This window comes from Pituophis catenifer, unplaced genomic scaffold, assembly GCF_029215685.1.
Source record: "Pituophis catenifer annectens isolate HBS135680 unplaced genomic scaffold, rPitCat1.0.hap2 SCAF_12, whole genome shotgun sequence".
NCBI lineage: Eukaryota > Metazoa > Chordata > Lepidosauria > Squamata > Colubridae > Pituophis > Pituophis catenifer.
In genome coordinates, this window is record NW_027256892.1 from 8101810 (window position 1) to 8125409 (window position 23600).

General features: G+C 41.8%; 1 protein-coding gene across 1 annotated transcript in view; it reads right to left on the minus strand.

The window, feature by feature from the left end:
- Positions 1-23600, minus strand: part of UNC5D (unc-5 netrin receptor D) — a 687821-nt gene that overhangs the window by 25809 nt on the left and 638412 nt on the right. The window contains exons 11-13 of the mRNA XM_070952266.1: positions 4523-4691; positions 3191-3418; positions 373-522 (exon numbers count right to left, since the gene is read on the minus strand). Coding sequence (XP_070808367.1) covers positions 373-522; positions 3191-3418; positions 4523-4691 — 547 coding nt within the window. The remainder of the gene's footprint in view (positions 1-372; positions 523-3190; positions 3419-4522; positions 4692-23600) is intronic.

Here is a 23600-nt window from a genome sequence, read left to right on the forward strand (position 1 = left end):
GGCCAGTAAACACTCAGCTTCATCCGGTCACCCAAACCCCAACCTGAAGCAAGGGATTACAGGGTCATAAAAAGAAAAAGAAAAAAAAACTATTTTACAGCTCCCAGCTCCACTAACCAATTATTAACTATAACTGATCTAGCTTAGCTTCTCAGGATCAGCCAAGATGACATCATCTGTTGGTTTATCCAATAATATTTGACAAAATCTTTTTTTATCAATTGATTTATCAATATATTAAACTATACATTTAATCCAAAAGTCTGTGCATTGTGTTAAGAGAAGCAATGAACCCCACAAAGACATACGCATTTGAAATTAAAAATGGAAAATATACTCATCACACACATATTAGTCTTCCTATGCAAATACCTGACATGCTGTGAATGGTTTAATTCTCCAGAGAAAAGGGGGAATATCAAGAACAGAGATCTGAAGGCTGAAGGTATTCCCTTTGAAATGCAGCAGTTTTGGTTCTTCCAGCAATTGTCCTCCCTGGTGTCTTTCACATGAAATCACATCCTGCAACAATGGAGAATAGAAAACAAATGCATTGTAGGCTAAATGTTGAAAAAATTCCCTCCATGCTGAAGGTAATGGAATGAGAACTAGAATCTTGCTAGGGCATTATTCTAAAAGAAAAGCTCCCATGGATCAATCCAACTATCCATGTCCTGCAAGAGAGAGAGATTATTTTTGAGATGCTATCGTTTTTTTTCCTAAATTATATTTTTTTCAGTTGTCCTGTACAGTTTTTGTGTGGTTCCCATCTCAAAGTAGCAGAAAACTAAATCACAAAAGTTTCAGAACTTCAGTTTCAGAGGATGCAAGAAAAAGGGCTTTGTGGCCTTAAAGAAGGGAACCTCAATTCAACTCTCCATGGCCATCTTGCCACAGCCAACTTGCTGCAGCCAATTCACCTTGGCCAACTCTCCGTGGGACAGCTTGTCATGGCCAACTGCAGGACAACTTGCTGGAGGACAAGAATACACTAATATCGAAGAAATAGTCGAATAGGATAATTAAAGAAAGGATGACAAAGGAAGGACAAAATAAAATGTGAATGACAAAAATTAAAATAATTTGAAATTGAATTGTTGAATTGTTCTGCAGCAAGTTGTAGTTGTTCCATGGCAAGTTATCCTGCAGTGAGTTAGCTGTAGCGATTTGGCCACAGTGAATTGGTCATGGCAAGTTGTCCCATTCCCTCTGCACAGAATGAAAGAGAGCATGACTGTCCAGTCTATCTGACCCAGGAGATTATTTTATCCAGATCAGAACTTCAGCCTCTGCTTTCAATAAATCAATTGTTAAACAAGATTGCATACGCTATTGTATGGATATAATACAATATGGATATAATTTCTTAACTTTAATCAAGATCTTTTGATGTTTGATTCTTCAGTGCATTGTCTTCCCTGGATAAGAAAGCTATTGGAGGTAGACTGTGAAAAGTTTGCCTTCCGCAGCTTGTGGGTATTTCTAAGGACTTTGCCAATTGGGAATTGGAGAATGTCTGCTTGGTTCTTCTTTTTTTTCAAGCTTGGAAATTCTATGGATCCTATTGTTTAACAGTTTCTTTATTTTGTGCATGAATCATTCCAAGCGCTTGGCATCCAGATGCCTTGTCGAATACTCAGAGCTCATTACTCCTGATCAAATACAGAAGAGCTGTAAGGAAGAGCTTGGAAAAAACCACCAGAATTAAACTATGAAAACCGTGCACTGGACTGCATCACGTGTGCTTGGCTAGAACTACATCTGGCTCTGAATCTCACCATTTACCCAGGGAAAAAGAAAAATGTTTCATGCTGGGAGAAATGCCTGTTAGGACCAAGCTGCACATTGTGTTCAGTTATGTGGAACTTTCTGTAATCCTTCTGCTTTTTAATGAAAAAGAAAAAGGAAAAAGATCTGGCCATCTTTTATGGCATATGACCAGATAAGGACACACTTAACATATTGCATTAAACTTCTTTTGTTCTGAATAAGCCACCTGAGGTTTCAGGCAGATTTGAGAATAAAAGAGCCAGCTATATACAGTTTTCTGCATCCCCAATCTTGATTATCTGGCTGGCATCTTTATTTTATTTTTGTTTAAGAGGGCAAAGTTACATTTAATTATTGTTGTAGTTGGCCCTTACAATTGGGTTTGTCTTGACAGGCTATTTAAACCTTCTCTGCACTCTAGAATGTCTGCACAATTCTTCTCCCTTTCCCTGTATCTCTGGGCACAGAACAGAAGTGCAAGCAATTTTTTATTGTTATTTGTTTATTATTTAAATTTGTTATAGCCCCCAACTCCAGTGGATTCTGGATGGAGTATATCCCCCTTCCCCAAAAAATCCATTAAACCAGACCTGTGCTTTTTACAGCCCCCCAGACTATATCTGTCCCTTTGGTTGTTCCTATCCAGCTCATGTGAGGTCAATTGGAAATTAGAAATCAAATGTAAATAAACATGCTGCAAGGGGCAGGAGAAAAAGCTGATTCAGGTCTGGCTCTGTGCAGTCACCATGTGCTCCTTCAGTCAGGTGGCAGAGAGGATGAGGAGAGAAAATGCTTTTCTGTGCCTGCACAACATTCATCCAGGGGTGAAAAGCTCCCGGTTTGGACCGGATCGCCTGATCCGGTAGCGATGGAGGCGGGTGATTCGGAGAACCGGTAGCAAAAATCCCTGCCCCCCCACCCCCCATGCCCAGCTGAGCCACAAAATCATCAGAGACTTTTTTTTTTTAACTTTTAAAAGCATTTTTTCTACAACTACGGCCAAAAAAATGCTTTTAAAAGTAAAAAAAAAAAAAAAGCCTCTGATGATCGCGCGGCTCGTCAAAGGCATTTAAAAGAAAAAAAATCCTTTTTTTCTTTTAAATGCTCCGACGATCCAAGCTGAGTTCCCTGATCGGCACAGGCTTTTTAAAAAAGCCACGCCCACCCAGTCACATTACCCCACCACCAAGCCACACCCACAGAACCGATAGTAAGAAATTTTAGATTTCACCCCTGCATTCATCCCTCACCTAGAGCAGCCTGAGGAGTTGAGGTGATGGAGTTTGAAGACATCAAATCAGTTTACATTGGTTCAGCCCTCCACAACAATCCCAGTTTCTTATGTGATCCTTTGGGAAAATTAATTGCCCACCCTTGCATTAAACATCTGGAAATACCAAGAATGATTTGGCCATCTTACCTGAAATGCACAGGGAGTGTTGTCAACACAGTACACTCTTAGACTGTAATCCAAAGAGTTGCAGGACATACAGCCAAAGACTACTACTTTCAGTTCTTTAACAGAACAATCAGACAATGGCTCCCCAATGAGAGCATAAGTTCCAAAGGAGTCCAAAAGAATATGACAAGCATATGGGTCCAAGAGGCAGTAACAAGAAGTGGTTTCTTCCTCTACAGACATCACTTCCTGGATGTGTCAGAACATTAAACCCAGAAAGAAGAAAAGCAAAAGTGACTTGGCAGAAAATGAATTACATTTAAAAAGTTTCCATACAAATTCTATTATTTACTTTGCAGTGGTTTTTTTAATGAGCTTGGAACAGACTTACTATATACACTACAGGTATTACTACTATTTTTTTGGCCAGGGCTCCCAAAAAAAGTATTTGCAGGTGAAGAATTGCACTTGGTTGAGTTAGAATTTCTTTCTTTTCTCCAAGTTGGGAAAACGTAATCTCTATTTAGTTTTAAACTACATTAAGTTAATTTTAGTATTTAATGTCAGGCATGAAGGATCAGGATCACATACAAGTTCTAGTTCATAAAATTTATTGCTCAAGTCTGTACATAAGAATTTAATCAACTAAAGTTCAATACTAAATTGGTACCAGATAAGGATCAATGGAATTCAAGGGGGTCAGACCTGGACCGTTTGTGAAAATATAATGGCTCTAGGCTGATTCTGGACTCTGTGCCCCACAGTTCTGTTTGCTCTTTTCCTATCTCTAAACTTCTGTTTCTGTAACACTTCAAGTCAATATGTTGTTTATCAAGGGTAATTGTAATTAGAGGAATCTTTAGGATCCTCAAATAGGAAGTTGGGGGCTGCGTGAATCCTCTGCTCACCAAATGTTGATATGTGTTAATGAAAATACTGATAAATAAATCAACAAGACATAAAAAATAAGTGTTTACTTTGAAGACTGTTTAGACATCAGAGCAAACAATTCTAGGGTTATATTGTATTTGGAAATTTTTTCTTTCTTTCCTTCTTTCTTTCTTTCTTTCTTTCTTTCTTTCTTTCTTTCTTTCTTTCTTTCTTTCTTTCTTTCTTTCTTTCTCTTTCCTTCCTTCCTTCCTTCCTTTCCTCCCTCCCTATCATCTATCTTTCTATCTATCCAGTTATATTTATACGCTGTCTATCTCAATGTTGAAGTGGATACACAGGTGGAACTTATTTGCTTTTATTGTTAAGTATCACTAACATCTGAGCAATGATTTCCAACTCCTCTAATTTTTATCAGTTTCATCCTTATACTTTTTATCTATTTCTGAAAGTAATTTTGCTTACCTCCCATTTGCCTGGATGCTTTCTTTTTTTCAAATGAATATTCCAATGCTCAGAGTTCACATCTGCACAATGCGGGATTGTCAAGGCAAATGGAGTGGAGACCATCACTTCTATAGGACCGCAAGTCACTTCTGGACCTAGGAGGATTTCACTGCCTTCCAACTGAAGGCTTCACATTGGATACATAAGAAATGTTGAAAAGGAAAGAAACAGAACATCAAATTATTTCCCCCCAAAAAAGTGATAACACACACTCATTATATAGTATACAATATTTATCTTCATGCCTATGTTGCATTTATGTTTGCTCAGTTGTACAATTAATTCCTTTAAAATATATATAACAAAATTTCAGGGCTGTAACCATGAGTGGCACACAAACAAAACAGAGAAAAACAATGCGAGTTAGGTAAGTAAAGAAAATGGTATATGCTGTATGTCAGATAAAATTAATCCTATATACCAGTGATGGCTAACCTTTTTGCTGTCGCATGCCAAAAGCAGGGGGAGCATGGTGGTTGTGTGTCCACAATTCAATGCACCCTACCCCCTGCCCACACCCACAATTCAATGCACCCTACCCCCTGTGCATTTGTGCATGACCCCCCCATGTTTTCCCCACTTTTGGCACACAATGGCACGGTGGGCCAGGTAGGCCCATTTTTCGCCCTCCCCAGGCTTCAGAGGCTTTCTTGGAGCCTGAGGAGGGCAGAAATGGCCTTCCCTAACCCCCAGAGGCCCTCTAGAGGCTGGAAATGGCCCATTCCCTGACTTCTGGTGGGACCTGAAGGCCTGAAAATCAGGTGGCCAGCACACACATGCACACTGGAGCTGAGCTGGGGAACACTCACGTGCCCACAGATATGGCTCCGCGTGCCTCCTGTGGCACACGTGCCATAGGTTCGCCATCACGGCTATATACCATCCTTCAACAACCAGACATTTTCCAGACACACTTTCAGAATTCCTTAGCCAGCGTTGCTGAAGTGGATTTTGCAATCTTGTTTACATTTGGAAAGGCTGATATGAGCTGCCTAAAACATAACCAATGTGTACGATCCACAGAGTACATAAGGTGTTACCAGATTTCAGAATTGAGATTCAGATTTCAAGAAACAACACAACTAGATCCTATAACTAACTGAGATGTCTAATTCACCCCTGCATTTACAGAAACAACACCATCACAGACCCCCAACAATTGCATATACAAGATTAGAGGTAACTTCACATGGATTTCTGTTAATATAATGCATGTGAACATCTACCAATAACGTCCTTCTGGATTTTACATAGAACAAATGGGTCAGACTTTATGTAAATAATTAATGGACACCAGTTTGAAATCATGACTCAAAACAAGGACTATTTATTTATTTATTTATTTATTTATTTATTTATTTATAAATATACATTTCTTTATAATATATAATATAATATATAAAGATTCAAGGAATTCAAGAGGGGTTGGACCATTTGTGGCAATGTAATGATTCTAGGCTGACAACACGCTTAATTCCACCGCTCAACTCCATCTGTTCTTCTCCTACAAGGTATTTACATTTGAAGGAAGAGACCTGGAAAATGCCACACTATCAAGTCTAGTGTGAAAGTCAGATAACGTCAGGGAGAGATGACCCCATAAACAGCCAGCAACATATAAAAGCATTTCAACCTCCCAGGACACTCTATTACAAATATCAAGGTTGCCAAACTGGGGGAAAAAATGTTGATTGGACAATTGAGGTAAAGGCTGCTAAACCATACATTCAAAATTCTTGAAAGATCTCAACAAACAATGGACACATTATAACACATTCCCCTTCATGGAAAATCCCCCTCCCGTAGGACTATTATATTGATCTGTCTCCACAAGCGATGTTCTATTCTTATTGAACCTATGTACCGATATGGTCTGGACAGTCATGTGAGTGCTGAGGGAGCCGGCTTCTGGACACTGGATGCTATTGTAAGGCTGGAGGCGGACCATCAAATTTTCTAAAGTCACGACCATCTGACCATCACTGTGAGAGGGTAACTGGGATATTGATCCTCCAGATGTGCTCAAAGGCGTAAGACTTCTCCCATTGGGGTGAGAGAACAGTAGAGGCCAGCTGTTTTTTTTCCACATGGATTTTCCATCTTCTCTTGCAGAATTTTTATTGGACCCCACCCGGATGCCAGATCCTTGTTGGACTTTAGTGGATGTATTTGGTGGCGGAGCTAATTGCACTGCAAGATTCCCCCCTTTTGCAGACGTGGCCCTCCACATTATCAAGGGCCTACCTCAATGACGGGCTTTGGGACCCAGAGAGATGGCATGTGAAAAAAAGGGGGTTGAGGGATTTTTTAACAAGGGTAGTAGGGAAGCTTTTAAGGGGACCCGGGAGGAGAGGAGGGGGCTGTAGAGATGGACCTGGGGGGTCCATATAGCCACTGTGTGGGGTGGTGGGTTGGATAGGTGCAGCGGAAGGGTTGAGGAGGGTAATCTGACCAGGGAGCCGGGGGGCAAAAGGAAGGGCAGTTCAATTGAAATAATAAGTGGGAGGAGCAGGTATGACGGGCGCAGGGGGCCATATCAGGTTACGGGGGTGCGCACACGCTGTCTTCAAGCGATTGTGTGCTCCGGCCCCCAAGGCACGGCTCGTGTCTTGGGTTGCACAGAGTCTCAGGCCCTGGGTCCTCAGCTGATGTTATGTAATGCCAGGTCGGTAGTTAATAAAGCCCCCCTCATTTTTGATCTTATCTTGGAGGGGTGTGTGGACCTGGCAGGTATTACAGAGACCTGGTTGGGCCAGGAGGGAGGGTCCCCCTCGTTGAAATGTGCCCACCAGGTTTCTGTGCATTTCATCAGCCAAGGGCTCAGGGGAGGGGTGGGGGAGTGGTGGTGATTATTAGGGAAAGTCTGTCCGAGAGAGACCAGTGTTCCTCAGACAGCTGGATGTGAGTCCCTTTTTGTGAAGTGGGGCCATGGGATGCAGATGGGTTTGCTGACTACGTACCTGGCTCCCTGCCACGTGGTGGCGACCCTGCCCGAGCTGCTCGACGTTATTGCTGGGGTGGCAGTTGATACCCCCAGACTTATTGTCATGGGAGATTTCAACCTACCATCCGCAGGTGAGGCGTCAGAGGTGGCTTGGGAGTTCATGGCTTCCATGGTGGCCATGGACCTGACCCAGTTAGTTCAAGGCCCCACTCACAAAGGGGGACACACTCTGGACTTGATTTTCATCTCTGGTCAGTGGTTGAATGATCTTGGTAGAGGGGATCTAGACATTAAACCCTTGTCATGAACAGATCATTCACTCCTTCACTTGGACTTTCCAGCCACTTCCCCCCGCCGCAGGGAGACGGAACCGACCAGATGGTTCCATCCCAGGTGCCTGATGGATCCCGAAAGGTTCCTGACGGAGCTTGGGCCGTTTCCTGAGACCCTGGCACACGACCCGACCAAAGACCTGGTGGCCGCCTGGGAGAATGCGGCCACCAGAGCTTTGGACCATGTTGTGCCTTTGCGGCCTCTGACCCGATGCCGATCTCAATTGGCTCCTTCGTTCTCCGAGGAGCTGAGAGAGATGAAGCATCAGAAAAGATGCCTAGAGAGCATTTGGAGGACTAGTCAATCCGATTCTGACCGGACACTGGTGAAGTCTTATATCAAGACCTAACGGCGAAATCTAACCATTTTTCCGCTCTTATCACATCTGCAGAGAACCACCCAGCCGCTCTGTTTAGGGTGACCCACTCCCTTCTTCAGGGGGGAGTGCGGGAAGATCCCTTGCAGGGTCGAGCTGAGGATTTTGTGCAATTCCTGCATGATAAAGTCGCTTGGATTCGGGAAGGCTTGGACTCCAACTGGATGAGTCCAGGGGAGGAGACGATGGTAGGTCTTGAGAATATTATCTGGGAGAAGTTTGATCCTGTGGCTCCCGAGGATGTGGACAGGGTTCTGGGTAAGATTAGTGCTGCCATGTGTTTATTGGACCCATGTTCCTCCTGGTTGGTACTGGCCTCCCGGGAGGTTACACGAGGCTGGCTCCAGTGGATTATATGTGCTTCTCTGAGTGAGGGTGCCTTTCCCGCCACCTTGAAAGAGGCGGTGGTGAGGCCCCTCCTCAAGAAGCCTTCCCTGGACCCGGCTGAATTAGCTAACTACCGTCCAGTCTCCAACCTTCGTTTTGTGGCAAAGGTTGTTGAGAGTGTGGTGGCACGACAGCTTACCCGGCACCTGGATGAAGCTATCTATCTGGACCCGTACCAGTTGGGCTTCAGGCAGGGGTACAGCACAGAAACGGCATTGGTCGCGTTGGTGGATGATCTCTGGAGGGCTTGGGGCAGGGGTTGCTCCTCTGTCCTGGTCCTATTAGATCTCTCAGCGGCTTTTGATACCATCGACCATGGTATCATGCTGCAATGGTTGAGGGGGTTAGGAATAGGGGTCACCATTTTGCGGTGGTTCTCCTCCTTCCTCTCCGACCGTTCGCAGTTTGTGTTGGCAGGGGGGCAGAGGTCGACCTCGAGGCACCTCGCATGGGGAGTGCCGCAAGGGTCGGTCCTCTCGCCCCTTCTGTTCAACATTTATGTGAAGCCGCTGGGTGAGATCATCCGTGGTTTTGGGGTGAGAGTCCATCAGTACACTGATGATACTCAGCTGTACATCTCCACCCCAGACCACCCCAACGATGCCCTTGATGCGATGTCTTGCTGCCTGGAGGCCGTGCGAGTCTGGATGGGGAGAAATAGGCTCAGACTCAACCCTTCCAACACCGAGTGGCTGTGGCTTCCGGCATCCCGATATAGTCAGTGGTGCCATCGCTGACTATTGGGGGTGAATCTTTGCCCCCCAGAGAGAGGGCTTGCAATCTGGGTGTCCTCCTGGATGCATGGCTGTCTTTAGAAGAGCATATGACGGCCATGGCCAGGGGGGCTTTTTATCAGGTTCGCCTGATTCGCCAGTTGCAGCCCTTTCTGGACTGGGACACCTTGCGCACAGTCACTCACGCTCTTGTCACCTCCCAGCTGGACTATTGTAATGCTGTCTACATGGGGCTCCCCTTGAAGAGCACTCGGAGGCTCCAGCTGGTCTAGAATGCGGCCACACGGGTGGTTATGGGCACAACCCGTTGTGCCCATGTGACACCCCTCCTGTGCGAGCTGCACTAGCTCCCAGTGGTCTTCCGGGTGCGATTCAAGGTGTTGGTTACCACCTTTAAAGCGCTTCATGGCATAGGACCCGGGTACCTTTGAGACCGACTTCTGCCACCAATAGCCTCCCACCGGCCAGTTCACTCCCACAGAGAGGGTCTCCTCAGGTGCCATCAGCCAAGTTATGTCGGCTGGTGACACCCAGGGGGAGGGCCTTCTCTGTGGGAGCCGCTGCCCTGTGGAATGAACTGCCCCTGGAAATGCGTAAGATCTCCGACCTCTGTGTAAGTAAGTAAGTAAGCTTTTTATTGCGGTCAGAGACCAAATTAAAATACACATAGAAGGGGAGTATATTTTACAAATATAGATAGATCATGTGACAGTACACCATCTACTGCCTCAGATACAATCCGTACTGTCAATACTAGTGATCCTCTGCCGTAGGGGTTACCCGTCTTTTCCCTCATTTTTTTTCAGCCACGACTGCAGCAAAATTTTTTGCCACCTTTGGAGTTATATTGGGGTCTGTGTCCTGGAGTAGGAAATAAAGGCTGAACAGACCAGGTGAACCAGGGAATCTCTGGGAAATAGGAGAAATGAATCTTGATCTTATGTCTCGGTAGTGGGGACATACGAATGTAATGTGGAACAGAGATTCTGGGGATTGGCCATCACATGTACAATAGATGGATTTTACTTTGACCTCTGTGTATTTCTCTGTGCCCTCAAGAACCTGTTGTTCCACCAGGCCGGGCTATCAATTTAATGATTTTTAAATTGGGTGTTTTAAATTTTTGGGGTTTTAAATTTGAGCCGAAATTATTTAATAATTTTAATTATTTTTAACTGATGTCTGTCTTTGTGCTTTTAATAGGCTGTACACCACGCTGAGTCCTTCCGGAGAAGGGCGGTATAGAAATAAAATTATTTATTTATTTATTTATTTATTTATTTATTTATTTATTTATTTATTTATTTATTTAATAGTTAATTGATTAAAATACTTGTAATCTGTTTCACATGTCACCTGCATGTTCACAGCCATCCTGCCTCCCCCTTTCCCCCCCATCCCATCTAACTGTTATATCAGTTTACCTATTCCATGCATCTGATGAAGTAAGCCAGGGGTGTCAAACTCAATTTCATTGAGGGCTGCATCAGAGTTGTGTTTGACCTTGGGGGTAAGGGGGGAGGTGTGGCCAGGGTGGGTGTGGCTAGTATGACATCACTTGTGTTGGAGGTGCCTGTAGTGGTCTGAATGCTCTGCCAGTGAAAATGGGCACCCAAGCTCCATTTTGAGCTGCGACGGCCTCCTGCAACCCTCTGCCAGCGAAAACCGAGCTCGAGAGGACCGCACACAGCCCTTTGAGCAGTTTTTGCTAGCAGAGTCACTGCAGGCCAGTACTTTGCTATTTCCAGGGCAGCCCCACAGGCCAGATCTAAGCACCCCACAGGCTGGATCCGGGCCCTGGGCCTTGAGTTTGACACCCCATAAGCTACCCCTATAACTTATGAAAGTGTCCGACCTTTAATGAAATATGTAAGTTTGAGAAGGTTCTACTAGTCTTCTGATTTTTAACTTTGTTTTGTTTCTACAAAACGTTAGAACATTGTAAGGATAATACAATGTGCTTAGTAATTCTGAAATCCCAACTTATAGAGGAGTCAGTGGGATCATAAGATGGGGGCAGAACAGAGCATGCTTGACTGAATCTCTGAAAGAGCATGTTTGACTGAATCTCTGAACAGGCATATTCAACATTGCAACATTTTGTTAGAAAATCCATTTGTTGGACCCATCTGCCTCCATCTATTTTCTTTTTTTTCCCTTATCAATTTAATATTATTTCCTTATCTCTATTCTGAAACTATATGGTCCCTTTAGGCGAAATGGAAGTAAACTCTAATTTTAAATGATAGAATTGCAATGAGATTTTTATTTATTTATTGTCAGTGGGTGCTAAGAGTAATGTGTTATGACTGCAAAAAAAAAAAGAATAAGATAATTATAACTTAGCAATATATCCTCTCATAAATTGTCTCTTTCTACTATGACTTACTCAATTTGAAAGCACTTCTGATCTGACCCAGAATGAACCTAATTGGTAATAGAATGCAAACTGATATTAAATTATAAAATAACTGATAAGAACTACTTCTATATTTCAGGTATAAATTTAGAACCATTACTTATAGATGTTTTCTTTTTATTAAATGTTAAGCAAATAAATCAGTTAAAAAAAAGCACCATCGCCCCAATCCCTTAAGTTTTGTGATTTATATATTACTTCAAATAAATTGCAATACATTTTAATGTTCTTAGGAAGCCAATCCTGTAAATCTAACTGACCTGTCAGGATATGGAAGAGAAAGAGCAATAGAGAACAATGAACAATTATATTCAACCCCAGTGCAGAAGCTTTTCAGAAGGAAAAATAAACCACTATTTATTATTACACTTAGATATGTGAGAAGAAATCTATTATACTTAGAAGAAGAGACTAAATTAAGGGAATAAGAGGAAACCAGTTTATTGGACTCCAACTTCCATTACCTACAACATGACCAATAACCAGGATTAATGATCTATATTTTATTTTTATTTATTTATTTATTTTGTTGAGTATGCATTATTAAATAATATATATAAGCATGAATTGAATACATAAAATGAAAAGGGAACATTAGGATAGGGATGGTAGGCAGGCTGGTGTTCTTATGCACACCCCTTACAGACCTCTTAGGAATGGGATGAGATCAACAGTAGCCAGTCTAAGGTTAAAATTTTGGTGGTTTGGGGATGAAACCACGGAGTCAGGTAGTGCATTCCAGGCATTGTCCACTCTGTTGCTGAAGTCATATTTTCTGCAATCGAGTTTGGAGTGGTTCACTTTAAGTTTGTATCAATTGTGTGCTCATGTATTGTTGTGGTTGAAGCTGAAGTAGTCATTGACAGGTAGGACATTGTAGCAGATGATTTTATGAGCTATGCTTAGGTCATACCGAAGGCAGCGTAGTTCTAAATTTTCTAAGCCCAAAATTTCAAGACTGGCATAAGGTATTTTGTTGCGAGCAGAGGAGTGGAGGACACTTCTTGTGAAATATTTTTGGACATGTTCAATTGTCTTAATGTCCAATATGCAGTGTGGGTTCCAGACAGATGAGCTGTATTCGAGAATTGGTCTAGCAAATGTTTGGTATGCTCTGGTTAGTAATGTAATATTACCGAAGAAGAAGCTATGCAAGATTAGGTTTACAACCCTTAATGCCTTTTTTGGCAATGTTGTTACAGTGGGCTTTGGCACTTAGATCATTTGATATGAGTACTCCAAGGTCCTTGACAGAGTGAGGGTCATCTACAAGGTCATGTCCACTCAGCTTGTACTTTGTGTTCTGATTCTTTTTGCCAATGAGATTTGGAGTTGCCAATTTTTGACCATTCCGACACAAAGTCAAGGTCTTTTTGAAGGGTAGCAGTATTGTTGGTGGTGTTAAATAGTTTTACATCATCGATGAAGAGAACACAGTTGCTTATAATATGATCACAAATGTCATTTATGTATAGTATGAAGAGTGTTGGTCCTAGAAAGCTGCCTTGGGGGACACCGCTATTAACAGGTGCAGGATTTGATAGGGCGCTCCCTATTTTGACCACTTGTTGTCTGTTTGACAACAAGTGGTCACAAGTCCCCCATCTGTAGCTAGGAAACAATAATGGGAGGTGGACATGTATCTCTCCTTTGTTTGTGAGCACCTCAGAGACCTCTGTGAGAAACAAGGCATTGGACTAAGGGTGACAAACCATGGTCTGATTAAACAAGGCTGTTCTTACATTCTGAAATTTTCTGAAGAGTTAATGCCAGCTCTTGCACTAAATAAAACATGAGAATACAAATCATAGGAGTGGTGGATAAAAATGGCCACTTCAACAATGAAGTTGTTGCCAGCTGCCAGTCCCCAACTGTCTGGATGATCCAGACCTGAACATACAGCCAAGACTTGAGGGTTTTTCAGAATAGCAAAAAGGATGGATCTAGTCTAATTTTGGAGGGAAGAATGTTCCATAAAGTGAGTGTTGCAGTAGAGAAGCCACATCATCAAATGAAGATCCATGGCTGATGGTACCTTCAACATCCCTACTCTGCCCAATCTAGAGGGGTGAGCGTGAGAGGTAGGATTTGTCCTCCTGCATTCTCACATGTGATAGGTCAATCTCTTATGGACTCTCTTCTGAGTCAGCACAGCGATGTCAACAGAGTCCAGTCAGTAGGACTTACTTTCTGAATCATTCGCACTGATTTATCACTGATCCCCCATATGGTCCCTGGATTACCATCTGTGTTCATAGCATTTACTGGAATGACTGCTGCCTGAATTTACATGTAAGGTAAACATTAATGGATTTGGTCCAATAGCACAATCTCCTGAAAGGAGCTCTTCAATTCCTTTGGAGAAGTAACTCTCTCTTTAGTGAATCTAATATACAGACACACTGGAATTCTGGGAATTATTTACTACCAAATAAACTGAAATCAGCTAATTAGAAGGGCTTCCTCACCCCAAAAAACAGCAAGAATCTTCTCTGTAATAGCCAGCCTGGCACAAGGACCTTGAATGCAGAGTTCATTTGCTGTTTATGGAAGGCAGAGAGCATTGTACAATTTCAAGTATTTAACATTTCCCTGGGTACAGACCAAACAAATGGCAAAGCAGATCTAATCTTTTGGCCTCCATCAAAATCAGAAGCTTGTTTTGTTTTCTGAAGAATGGAAGAAACTTTAAGAGAAAATAAACCAGCATCCTTTCCACCTCCAGGCCAAATCTAATTCCATAGGTTAGTGACTGTGAAGGGGAGCATTTAAAAAAAAACCTGAAGGAGAGTAAAATTGGATATGCTTCAATTATTTAACTGAAATGAAATCATCAAACTGTGAAGTTTAATTTTTTTAACACTTAGGACCACTGTATTAGGTATTAGAGAATATTTTTCCATGATGAAGAATAATACAAACACATAAATGTATTTATCTGTCCTAGGTAAGGGAGAGAAAAAAAATTAATGATGTTGAACCATCTTCTGCAGAAATGTAAACAACAATAGACCCAATTTACAAAGTTCAGATTTCCCCAAACAAAACAGAACAGTCTGCAATAGAAGGTAGGCAAACTGATACACAAAAGTCAACAATTTATTATAGTGATTAAGGCACCAAGCTAGAAAACAAGAGACTCTGAGTTCTAGTCCTGCCTTAGGCATGTAAATCAGTTGAGCCAGTCATTCTTTCTCAGCCCCAGAAAGCATGCAATGGCAAATCCTACAACTATATTGCAGCAGATCATGAAACTGCCATAAATTTATTTTGTTTTGAGGCAAAATATACAGCATTATCCTTCTCTAGGTCATTTCCTATATAAGTTTAAGTGCAACAGTGATAGCACTTAGACTTATATACCACTTCATAGTGCTTTACAGCCCTCTCTAAGTGGTTTACAGAGTCAGCATATTGCCTCAACAATCTGGGTCCTCATTTTACCAATCTCAGAAGGCTGGAAGGCTGAATCAACCTTGAGCTGGTGAGAATCAAGCTGCTAGCAGTTGGCAGAATTAGCCTGCAGTACTAACCACTGTGCCACCATGGCTCTTAATTTACCATCTTACATTGGAAATCCTGCTTTATACTATATGGAAAAGGTAGACTAGTGTATGCATAATGGTTTTCAGAGTGTGAATTCATTCATACATCTGTACATACATACATTCAAGTTTGAGGTTATTCCTGAATAGCAACACTGGGTGACTTAAAATTTATGGAAATTTAAAAGAAATTTAACATAAAACAACATATATTAAAGAAAAAGAATATGGCTTTTCCTCGGAAGTTCCTCGGAGGCCAGAGGGAATCCTCGAAGTCGGCGGTGGGGGGTAGGCAGCCATGGCGGCTGCCACAAAGCCACGGCAGACCAGGACACAAGATCGTGCAGGAGAGAAGGAGAAGATAGAGCGAGTATCTCGAAGCCGGGTGAGTGACACCAACCCAGGAAAAACAACATGATTATTTGGATTTTTTTTAAAAAAATAAGACCTCAAACTTTAAATAGCGGCTACAGATCTCTGGGGCTGGAAGATTAAAAGGGGAAAAAAATGGAAATAAAGACCCAAGACAGACCTTGCTTTAATAAATTTGGCTTGGAAGAATTGGCTTTTAACAACTTAGAAAAGTGACTTTTCTTTTATTTGGAGTGGATTGGAGAAATGTATTTTTGGGAGCTTACTCCTTTGAAAGTTAATGAAGCTAATGAAGAAAGACAGACGGATGGCTACATAATTGCCATGGAGTCCGGTGACTAAGTAGGAGAGTGGATTGAAGAGATTTCCCTTTCCGTTTGGAAAAGAAACATTTTAAATGGCTTTTTACCTTGGATTACTTTGAAAATAACATTAGATCTATGGAATTTGGAGATTCCTATTCTGTCCTGGATGATTTTAAGAAGAAAGAAAGAATATTTTGGACATTTGACAATAGAAATTAACAAGCTTAGCAAAAAAAATTAGGTGTGGCGTAGGAACAAAAGGCAGGAAGTTGATGCATCACACATGGAACAGACATTATAAAGCATTAAAGGGACAATTTTTTTTAATTTGAACAGATGAACTTTGAAATGGAACATTTATGGACAGATAGAAAAAGAAAGAAAAGGAAGAAATAAAGTAGATAAATTTAAATGTAACTAAATTGAAATGTAAAGTTTAAAAGCCTAAAGGTATATATGATTTTTGTATAAAAACAGGAGGGTTTTTGGAGTAATAAAAATAGAAAATAAGAGATGGCAACTAAAATAGAGGATGATATATAGGTGGTTAAAAACAGTAAAGAAGAGTATATATTAATGTGAAACAACTTTAAGAAAATTTACTGCTTGATGTAATATGTTTTAATTTTAATTTGCAAACAAATGCTAGATTAGTGATTACGCTTGACTAAGGTTTTATTGAACAAACTATAAGATACACAGATTTTAGCAACAAATTGTGATTTAATTTAATATATGCTGGAAATGATGATTATTATGAAATATATTGAGAATTAATTTGAAAGAGCATGCTGGGAAACTGACACAAAATAGATAATCATATTGTAAGAGAAAATTAAAACAAGAAGGATGGATACCAACTAGATAAGAGCTTCTGTCTTTTGACCCCCCCCAGTCACATGACTACATAACAATGCCTATCCAGTCACATAACTCCCACCAAGCCATGCCCACAGAACTGGTAGGGAAAAAAATTAGATTTTACCACTGAGGCTAATACTACAAATTAAATCACCCTCATCATCAACACTATTCTGTTCCATTAGTTTTAAATACTATCTGAAGAAATATATCCATCTTCCATTTAAAAACTGCTTCCAATTATGTGGGAGTTAACAAAACACAACTAAGAAAAAAAGGTAAGTTTTCTTCAGGTCAAGCTCAAGTCTTGGTGACTTTGTGCCCCTTCCCCCCAGGTGTATTTCAAAAGGCAACTGGTGTCAGGGTTTCAAGTAACACCCACAACGAAAGAAGATTCCAAGGCTTGAAGTTCCTCAAAGTTCCATTTTATTAGAGATGTCATATTGGTACATCTGAGAAAAACTGAATCTGAAAGCTTCCAGGTTTTCCCCATCCAAAGGGAAGCCTAAGTCCCTGCCTAGCACCCACATGTCCATCACAAGGTCCAATCAAGCACCGTCCCAACTGGAGATTCCTCCCAGTTCCAGCCTTCCAGGTGCAGGGCAAGATGTCCTTGACTCTCTGAGAAAGGAATGTTATTATGACTATATACAGTATCACCCTTGCTCCATACAATTCCCCCCTCCCAGTTTCCCACAATAGTAAACGTGGCAGGCCTGAAGATCCAATGCAAAAGATGGCTTCCAGGCCTGACAACTGGATTTTCTTGGTTTTTTTCCTTGAAAACATTTTGCTTCTCATCCAAGAAGGTTCTTCAGTATGGATGAGAAGTGAAATGTCTTCAAGGAAAAACAAAGAAAGTCCCGTTGCTTTTGAAAAGCACTTTTGGGACAACCAAGATCTGAATGATTGAGAATCTCCATAAATGACTTTTTGGATTGATCTGTTATGTTTTCATGGCAACAAAATGGAATTGATTTGCCATTACTTTCTCTCAAGCTAGAGACCTTATAACAGATAAACTAGTACTAAACACTTCAACACTGTTTAAGTTTTCAATATTGGTTAAGAGTTGCCACAAACATATCAAAATAAACAATCAAATCCATGTCAAAATTGTTGGAAGCACTAAAAAATAATTAAGCATGATGCCTAGTTCAAGAGACTAGAAGACTTTTAAGATTTATTTCCCACTCAGAGAAAAGATCTTGGCAATCCAGTGAAATGAGCAATCACCTGTGAAGACTTAAATCACTCACAAAGCATTTTTGTATTTTCTTCCTGCTCATTGTTCGAAATGTGTGTTTGTTTTTTGCAAGAGAACAATGTAGCTTTGGTACATTTAGTTGACAATAGATATTTACAACAAATCATTTTAATGGGACTTGCTCTTTCTTCCAGAAGAATTAATAAGACAAGAAACAATACTCTTAAAGTGCAGTTAGAATCCATGAAAGAGCTGTACAATGCATAATCAGATGCTCCAGCTTTCGCTTCTCATTAAAGCAAGTCTCATATTATTTGGATTCTTAGCAAATGTGCACCATTGTTTATCTCTTCTTTGCTATGACAAATATTCAATAATCGCAAATATATACATATGACAAATATAGATAGATAGATAGATAGATAGATAGATAGATAGATAGATAGATAGATAAGCACTGCCACTAGTAGTCAATACTGCTGCGTTTCAATGGTTAGATGGCCTAGATCAGTGGTGGCGAACCTTTTGCTCACCGAGTGCCGAACAGGTCCGTGCTTCGCACGCTTTGTGTGTGCACATGTGCCATCTGTGCTAATGCGCAGCACCTCCCCCATGCACTGTGTACGCAACCGCACCATTTGTGCATGCACACAGCTTTTGTGCAGCCTCCCACTGTGTGCTGTGTGCACAACCACACCATCTGCGCATTGCATGTGGTTTTTGCATGTGCAATGCATGCACACGAATGCCATCTGTGCATGCACATGCTGCGCACCAGTACTCTCATGCACATACACAAATGCGCCCACAAGTGCAGGAGAGCTCCGAAGACCAGCCAGGTCCCCTGAATTGTGCACATGCGCACAGGAGGCCTGACCACCAGCTGGGCATGCACACATGCACAGCTGGGTGTGCGCTCATGCACAGCTGCAGTTCAGTTGGGTGACAGCTCGCGTGCCCAGAAAAATGGCTCTCTGTGCCATTTCCGGCACACGTGCCATAGGTTCGCCATCATGGGCCTAGACATGGGTATTTGAACACAGATCCTTTTTAACATTTATATTTTACTATGTTTTACTAATCTAGGTGAAATTGTAATATGTATTGCTGCTCCGTGTATCATGTGCCATACACTGAATGAATGAATGAATGAATGGTCAATACAATATCATATTATGTTGTTTTCTGAATTAGATGCCCTTCTATTATACATTACATTCAGTTGTATTCTTGCATGCTAGATCCCCAGACACTTTTTCCCCCTAGAAATTTCTTGGCTTATAAAGGTTTATATATTAGAATATATATAATGTTTATATATTAGAAAGCAAAATTACACTGTACATTTCAGAGAACTGTGATGACAACTATACTCCGATTGACACTATAGTGTCTATTTTATTTATTTGACTTTTATCCTGCCTTTATTATTGTGTCTTCCTCCTCTTATTTTCCTCACATCATCCCTGTGAGGTAAGCTGGACTGAGAGAGAGAAAAAAACTGGCCCACGGTCACTATCAGTTTGGTACACCTAAAAACACCTCTTAATCGAAATGTTTGATAACTTATAAGAATGTTAAAGCCATAAACATTTGGATAATCCTTTCTTCTTCTTCTTCAGCACAAATACTTGTAGATATTAAATTTTGCAAAAAAAGAAACATATATTCTTCAAGCAGTCACATAAAATTTAGGCTAAACCTCTTTTAAATAGTATTACGTTTCTATCTCTCTTGAACAATACTTTAACTTGGCAATACCTGTAATAAGCAGTAGCAGTGGTGGGATTCAAATTTTTTAACAACCGGTTCTGTGGGCGTGACTTGGTAGTCATGGCTTGATGGTCATGTGACTGGCTGGCTGTGGCCAACTCAATATCACTCACGTCGAGAGGCGCCTCGCCCAGCCCCTCCCCTCCCAGCCACTCCTTGTCACGCCTGGCCTCTCTGTGTGTGTGTGCCTTTTGCAGCCCGGCACTGTGAAAGAGGAAAAGATCGGGAGAGGCTGGGCTGAGTAAAACAAGCATTTCAAAAAAAGACCTTTCGTTAGCTTGCAGGCTGCAATAGTGAGACACCTCCCACACACATACTTCTTAGGCTGAAAAGTGCAAACTAATGAAAGCTCTTTTTTTTCAAAGCTTGTTTTTCACAGCCCCCGCCCCCCCAGCCTCTCCCAATGTTTTCCTCTCCATTGTCACAGCACCGGGCTACAAGGCGCACACGCACATGCCACATACACGCACAAACGGCATAGAGGCAATGACAGGGGAAGGGGATCAAAATGGGAAGCCTCTGCCCATTTTTTGTTTTAAAAAAACCCTACAGAACTTCCCTTTTTGTCCACCCTTCCCTCTGTTGCCTCCATGCCTGCTGCCAAAACGGCATCTCTGCTTCCTCCCCCCCATGCCAGAAATCGCACACCAACTCCATTCATCTCCACGTGCCCCCAGAGCCCATGCGATCTCCTACCACCCATGGTGGCTGGCAGGCAAAAGCCTCTGCCCTAGGTCCCATGCCCTCTCCTTCCCACCTCTTCCTTCCTGCATGCAGCGGTGGGCCAGTCCCACGGAAAGGCCAGCAAGCAAGGACAGGAGGCACTAGTGCCCCCACGGCCATTCTTAGATCCATGCTGCCACTTCGGCCTGCCCCCTGGGCGTGTACACAGCAGGCTCCAAGTGTACAAAGGCTGGCATCCTGACTGAAGGGCAGCACTCAGCAAGCAATCCTCAGGGATGAAGTCGCCAGGCCCTGCACACTCTCCACCACTTGTGTGCATGCCCAAGGGGCGGGGCCAAGGTGGCGCTGCAGATCTAAGGCTGGGCCTGGGTGAGGAACCAGAGAGCAGTGAGCCATGGGCCTCACTCTAGGTGAGCGGCCAAGGCAAGATGAGGAGTGGCTGGGAGGGGCCAGGTGGGGTGGGGGCAGGGCCGGCCAGGTGGGAGTAGGGCCAGTGTTGCTATCAACCAATTTGCCGAACTAGGCAAAAAGTTAACAAGGTCTGAACTAGCTGGAGCCCACCTCTGTGTGGGAGGCAGCTAAGGAGGAAGACTCACTAGGCAGAGATCAGCTGGGCTGCGGGGGCTGGGTCGAGGCAAGTGAGGGAACCTGAGAGCAGATATGCCACAGGCATGATTGTAGGCATTGGTCAAGGTGGGCAGGGCGAGATAAGGAGTGAGGGGTGGGGCAGGGCGTGGTGGGGCCAGCCAGCAATTTAACAACCAGTTCAACCAGTTGAATCCCACCACTGAACAGTAGCCTTGATGACTTGCTTACAAGATGTTCCTAGGATGATCTGAACAATAGCACTATTCATGCTTTTCTACCTGCATTTTTCTTTCTAATCTACATACTTCCAACAGATCCTATTTAGAGCATACAGCTTCCCCTCAAAGAAATGAATTATGAATGCAAAACTATCAAGGATATGAATAAGCTATTAATGCTTTCAGTGCCTGTGGCCCTCAAACCACAACCACATTCATTCATTCAATCTTTACAGTGGTTAAAATCACTCATTCAACACCTTACTGATAGATAATGGTGGAAGGGAGGGAAATGAAATGACTTCAGACTAACTTGAGCATTTTATGAACAAATAAAATAGCAGTAGCACTTAGTCTTATATACTGCTTCACACTGCTTTACAGCCCTCTCTGTAGGTGTCAGCATATTGCCTCCAACAATCTGGGTCCTCATTTTACCGACCTCGGAAGGATGGAAGGCTGAGTCAACCTTGAGCCTGGTGAGATTCGAACTGCCAAATTGCAGGCAGCTGGCAGGCAGCAGAAGTAGCCTGCAGTACTGCATTCTAACCACTGCACCACTTCAGCTCAGAAAGAAAGAAATCAAACAAACAAACTGATTAATAAAACAATGCCAGATTGTAAAATGTAGAAGACATACCAAAATCTTTTGGGTTATTTTCCCCCAGAAGAGGGAAATTATCCCATAAATAATAACTTGGGGAAAAAACAATGGTTACTTTTCCCAAAACAGCACTGCACACACACATTGATTTAGCTAGGTTTCCTATAAAAGAAGTTGCAATATACTTACAGCCCACTCAACTCTTTGAAAAGGGAAAAATGTGCATCATTTTAATTAAAGTTTGCTTTAATTTGATATTTCCCCCCAAGCATTTCAGCAAACAAAGCTTCCTAAGTTCATTTGGTCTAGCTTGTTCTCCTCTCTTTTAGCCTACAGAAGTAAAACAGCAGGGAGAGATTTATGTGCCTTCTATTTAATTAACCCATTTTAATTCATTTCTACCATGACTTTGCAATAAAACATCTGGGTTCAAACTTGAACATTTTTCTTTTTAATATTTTATTCCATTCTTTCTGTCCCTTCTCATACTTAATCCTTCACTAATGATTATCAAAAAGCACTGAGAACAGATGGACATATAGTATACAAGGTCTCACAAGGGAGCTAAGCTATCAAAGGGAAAAGAGAATCTAAAGGACTTCAGATTAATTTCAAAACAGAAATTTCCAGGCATCAAAATCCTCTGTCTTCTTTCTCTCCTCCACACTCCACACTCATACACTTTTATTCAATCAAATCAAGTGCAAAGAGCCATAGAAAGATAGATGCTTGGCATCACAAGACAAGATAGAAAGACCTGCACATAAATTAGAGAACAAACAAAAATATATGATGCCATCAAAAGAGTAAAAGAGTTGAAATGGAAATGGGCTGGTCACATAGCAAAAACAACTGATGGCAGGTGGACTAAGGAAGTCATAGAATGGATTCCACTTGATAAAAAGCATCCACAAAAGAGATCTAAAATTAGATGGAGCAAATATTGTGGGCCCAACTGGCAAACGAAAGTATCAAGTCCATATATGATATGCCATATGCTAAACAAATAAATAAATAAATGTGAGATTGAATTTGGGTTGGTTGTGGTGACTGATCTAAATTTGATCTTGCATCATTACCTGGGACATATATATGCATATCTGCACCTCTATAACTGTCTGGTTCGGTTCTGCAACCCAAGACATACACAGACTTCAGAAAAAACAATTACTGCCAACCTGCCTTCCATTGAGGACCTATATACTGCACGAGTCAAAAAGAGGGCTGTGAAAATATTTACAGACCCCTCACATCCTGGACATAAATTGTTTCAACTCCTACCCTCAAAACGACACTATAGAGTACTGCACACAAGAACAACTAGACACAAGAACAGTTTTTTCTCAAATGCCATCACTCTGCTAAACAAATAATTCCCTCAACACTGTCAAACTATTTACTAAATATGCGCTATTAATCTTCTCATTGTTCCTATTACCCATCTCTTCCCACTTATGACTGTATGACTGTAACATTGTTGCTGGTAGCCTTACAATTTATATTGACTGTTTCTTAATATGGTTTGATTGCTTATTTGTACCCAATGACTATCAGTAAGTGTTGAACCTTATGATTCTTGATGAATGTATCTTTTCTTTTATGTACACTGAGAGCATATGCACCAAGACAAATTCCTTGTGTGTCCAATCACACTTGGCCAATAAAAAAATTCTATTCTGTTCTATT